Genomic DNA, 5,071 nt, shown 5'->3' on the forward strand with positions numbered 1-5,071 from the left:
TCAGAATTCAGGGCAGCTGCCTCCCCCCAACCCCCCACTTCCCCCAGATGTCAGAATTCAGGGCAGCTGCCCACACCCTCCCACACCTTTGAGACTCCTCCCTGCCCAGAAGCTTTTCCTCCAGCTGCTGCTGCCACTTGAGCTGGCCAGAGGCCTCCACTCCCGTTCCCCAGGTGCCACTTACCTTACGGCTGCAGCTGCGCTGGGAAGCACGCCTGTCTCCCCGGTCTCTGCTGGCTGCCACTTCCCGGAGCCATGCTCTTTGTCTCTGCTGTCCCAGCGGCTCCCACAAGGCCCTGAAGGCGCTGACCCTGGGCACAGACGCACAGTACACCCACATGCTGGCTGAAGGCCTGCGCTGGGCCTCGGTTCCCCATTGGTGACTCAAGGGGCTTGGTCTAGGGGTAGCAGCCTCTCAGGGACCTGCTCCCTCTGACTTTGTGTTTCCTGCTCAACCACAAGAACAAAGCCCACGAATCAGTGAGCAAGGATGGCAGCCACCACTCTCTTCTGAAGAACGGTTAATACCAGCAGGAATGTGCCTCGCCGTGGTGTGCTGGGGAGGACTGGGTCAGGGAGAAATGCTGTGACTCCTGGAAGATTTTTCAAGATGGCGAATAAGTTCATTGTGATCATATCCAAACTTTATAATGCAGTTTATGATCTGTTTAACAAAGTATTTCTTTTTTGAAAAGAATGCTTTGCCAGAATGTAAAGCAGATCCTCTGTGAGAGGAACGTCAGACTCTCAGATTCACCCCGAGCCCTGCCCTCTCATTGCAGACTTGGCTTTACATACCTGAGGCTAAAGGACAATTACATGGAGATACTGAACAGGGACAACGGCGTGGAAAGGTATGTACGCCCGCCCTCGGGTGTAAAGGGACACCGCAGTGAAGAAGGGTCGTTACACGGTTCGGCATTTCGGGGGAAAGACAGATTCTCTGTGTTCTCCCACAGTTCGCTCCCTCTCCTTCCCAGTGACAGCACAGAATGTTCTGGAGAAGGGCTGGGGTGCAGCCACAGGTCCGCTTCCCCTGGGTGGTTTTCCCTGGAGATGTAAACTGGAGTTGAGTGAAGAGAAGTTCACCGGTAAATGTGTTTTGGGTTAAACCTCAAGTCAGGTGTTACGCAGGACGTTTCGGGTGTCTGTGTGTTCTGACCTCTCCCGGCCCCTCTGCCTCCACGAGGGAAGGGAGTGGCAGCCGCCCCGGGCTGGCCCTGAGTCCCAGGGGAGGAATGCTGGCTCGCATGCTGGGAGCACGGCCTCCTGTTGAATACAGTTTGCACAATTATGCTTTTCCATGGCCCGTTTGATGTTGGATTGTTTCACTTTTCATGTCTTTAAAACGCTTCCCATTTTTAGGACGGTCCCTGTCTCAGATTGCTTACACCCGAGACAAGTGACCCATCTTGAGATCTGACTCCGGAGAGTGGGTGGTGGTGCCTCCTTTATCAGTAAGCACGAATGTGCAGTCACAGTTCCAGCAAGGACACAGGATCTGTGGTGCCAGCTTCGGGATGCCCGGATTTTAAAATTCCATCCTTAGGGAAAGTTAACTCCCAGTGGAAGGGAAAGGACAAACCCCTTGATTCTGCGGCGGTTCCTGGGCCCTCTGCTGGCACCAACTGCGCCCTCCTCACAGTGCCCTAGGCTTCCTGGGGGCTGGGGTGACCTGGGGGCCACAACTCACTGCTGTTGAGGCTCTGGATTTGCAGCCGTGGAGGCGGTGAGATCGTGGCTGAGACGAGAGCCCTGGTCAGGGCTCTGCCAAGGGACCCCCGGCTTCAAACTGCGCTGGCACCACAGCTTCCCACTGAGTCCGCGACCCTGAGGAGGCTGAGGGGCAGCTGAGGGCAGCAGCGGGGGCTGCTGAGCACTTCTGATACCCTAGACGCGGCACAGATTTTAGGAGTCTTCCAATAACAGGACAACAATACCCAGAGCATCAGTGTCCTTTTCTTTTTCTGTGGTTTTTATCTCTTAGGGCAACCCTGGCTCATTGGCAGAGATCCAAGCTCTGACAATTTTGAGTCTCTGTTCAACAGCATATAGGGATGGAGTTGGTGCGTAGGAAACATAGCCTGTGTGGCAGAATCTGAGCCCTCGGCCTGGATTGGGTGGGGACGTGGTGAGGAGCCAGTACTGCAGGTGCCACGGGGCCCAGACTTGTCCCGCCGGTGGCACCTGCCACGTCCTTCAAATCCAGGCCTCTCCAGGGTGTCTGTGTGAGGCCACTCCTCATCCAGCGGCCCTCAGTGTGTCCCCCGAGGAAGAGACTGGCCTGGCCCCGTCATTCTGCTGAGGAAGCTCCACAGTTGCCAGACGGAATCGCGTGAGGACCCACGAGGACCGTGTGACCTTCATTTCTCTTTCAGGTTTGAATTGCTGGAAATTTTGAGTTTTGACTCAGTAAGAAGAAGAATGAGTGTCATTGTGAAATCTGCTGAAGGTAAAATTCCTTTTCTCTTGGTTTATTAAATTATATATGGCGAAGGTGTTTTATTCTGATGACTAAATTCTACAGGAACTTTAAGGATTTAGAGTTTAAGAATGATTTATTTATTTTTTTTAAAGTATAGATAAATCCTAATTTTTTATTTTTAAAAAGTGAAACATTTTGAAATGCTGAGGAGGGAGCCGTGGGCTCAGCACCGAGCCCCTTTCCCTGTCTCTTCCAGTGTTGAGCTGGGGCCACTTGACCATTGAAAATGACTGAACTCCATTTATGAGTGTTCCTCTGCCCATCCCCCCCACCTTTCTCCCTGCCAAGCTCGATGACATAAATATGTTTTTAAATAACAATTTTCAAGGAAAGGGTAATGTGGGTTTGCCAATATATCCATAATAATGTTCAAAATTGCAGAGTGAGCTCTGTTGGTTGGCAGTTGTGGTAACCGTGTGTCTGAGAGCCGCACACTCTAGCGGCTTGTGCTCTGGAGCGCTGGGATAAGCAGTGGCGGGCGTGGGCAGAGCCCTGTGGCCGCTGTGATCTTCTGGCTGACCCGCATAGTGGGCGCTCTCCTGGTCCCCCCAGTGATCTGTGGCTGTCCCTGTTCCGGACAGTTCCCGCTCCAGGCCGGGTGGACGCATCTGTGGTCCCCTGACCTCCCTGCTCCGAGCTCTCCCAGGCACTGTGCATCCCCATGCACAGATGAACAACCTCGTCTCCTCCCACCCTCACCAGGTCACACACGACACGTGGCACAGGCCGCAAGTCGCTGAACCCCGCAGCCCCTCAGCTTCCTGCCCACCGTGCCGAAGCTCAAAGGTGCAGGCCCCCTGGTTATTTGCCCTGGAGCAGCAGGGCCCATGGGCTCCAAACACAGGGCCCCCCTTTGCATGGCCATTGCTTCCTAAGGGCGCCCACCCACCAGCGCTCAGCTTCTCCCAGTGCCCCCTCTGAGGCTGTCCCCAAGTGTCCCCCTAGGGCACGCCCACAGCCCCCACTGTGGCCTCGTTCCCCCTGCCTGCCTCAGGCTTCCCCATAGGAAGGGCCTTTCACCCACCTGTCCTTCCCTCTCCCGGCCTCAGCCGCACAGCCATGTGCAGGCTGTCACTCCGTGGCGGGGCTGTCCATCCATCTGTGGCCGCGGGCAGCCTGCACGCATCCTGAACGCAGAGCCCACGCTCTTCACGGCACCACGCCCATGGCGCGCCAACCTCTGCCGAGTGCGCCTGAATCCTGTGCCGTTCAGGGCACTCCACGCAGCCTGGGAGTGGGGCTTTATCAAGAGCTGTGGGAGCTCACTCCATGGTTTCCTAAAACCAGACAACCCCAGGCTGTGTTCAGCTCTTCGGAAAGATGCCTGGCAACAACTAAACAGCCACTCCCCGGAACCAGACAGACTCCAGGCTGGAGAGCCTCGTGCCAGCGTTTCCCCAAGACGTGCTGAGTTTCATTGTAACACAGAGTAGACGAAGCAGGGCCTTCATCAGTGCCAGGAGCACCTTTCTGATCAGGACCACGGCGCCTCACTTTCTAAGACCCAGAAGGAGCTGCGGGGGAACGCCATGTGACTCTCTGTGAGTGGCACCCTGTGAGTCGTGGCAGCTCTGGAGTGGGTGGGCAGCAGCCTCAGGAGGGTGCCATGGCTGCCCTGGGGCACTGCTACCACCTCCCTCTGGTTCCCTGGCCACAGTCCCACTGCGAGGCACAGCGTCACCTCTGAGACAGGCCACTGAATGCAGATGAGTCCAGGCTCCACGGTGAGACGTCACTGACTGTCATGGAACAAGGAACAATCTGTGTAAATGTTGCCAGGACTCCCGGGAAGAGCTTCCGACGGCCAGACCATGGGATCAGCAGAACAGGGTCTGAGAACAGGTTCAGATGTGCAGGAGGCCCTTCCCCCAGCTGGGACGAGGCCGGTCCTCAGAGTCTCAGCCCCTTGGAGTTATCTGGGATCAACGTATCCTGGGTGGGAAGTTCCTGATCCATCTCGTCACTTGGTCCTCCCTATAGGAGTTGAATCTAGCTGTTGAGCCTTGGCTGGGACATGCTGCCCACAACCTGCAGGGCTGACCACAGTGCCCAGGAAGGCGAGCGTCAGCCACCCCGGAGCTGCCCCTGCCATGCGCTCACAAATGGTCTTTGTTGCGTCCTGAACGCCCAGGACCTCAGGGCTCATACTGTGGGCTGCGCCGCGGAACTCTTGTAAATAACTCCCGTTACCATCAAAAGCCTGAAGAGCCGCCGGATCACACGAAGAATCAAGGTTGGAGGCATTTGCACCATGAGAATCTCCCCATCCACACAGGGCATCTGTGGACCTCCTAGGGCTTCTCTGAGGAACTTCAAGCTTGCCCGGGAGACTGTCCTGCCCTCTGAAGCCAGGCACTGCCTCAGCTATGTTTAAGAGATGTTTGAAGAGTTAATTAACAAGTCGTTCTCTAAGTAATGATCATCCCAGGGGAGGCGCACTGATTGCACTGGAGTTCTGCCTTCTGGGCGGGGAGACCCTGCAGCCACCTCACAGCCCACAGCTCACAGCTCACTCCTCACACCTCACAGCTCACACCTCACACCTCACAGCTCACACCTCACACCTCACAGCTCACAGCTCACACC

General features: G+C 56.0%; 1 protein-coding gene across 15 annotated transcripts in view; it reads left to right on the forward strand.

Moving 5' to 3' along the window:
• ATP11A (ATPase phospholipid transporting 11A) overlaps nt 1–5,071 on the forward strand; it is a 179,599-nt gene that overhangs the window by 131,078 nt on the left and 43,450 nt on the right. For all 15 annotated transcript variants that reach the window (XM_032246256.1, XM_032246250.1, XM_032246251.1 and 12 more), the window contains exons 15-16: nt 783–854; nt 2,379–2,452. In XM_032246256.1, the coding sequence (XP_032102147.1) occupies nt 783–854; nt 2,379–2,452 (146 nt within the window). The remainder of the gene's footprint in view (nt 1–782; nt 855–2,378; nt 2,453–5,071) is intronic.

The sequence above is a fragment of the Sapajus apella genome, unplaced genomic scaffold (assembly GCF_009761245.1).
Source record: "Sapajus apella isolate SASKATOON/1434 unplaced genomic scaffold, GSC_monkey_1.0 scaffold60, whole genome shotgun sequence".
Taxonomy (NCBI): domain Eukaryota; kingdom Metazoa; phylum Chordata; class Mammalia; order Primates; family Cebidae; genus Sapajus; species Sapajus apella.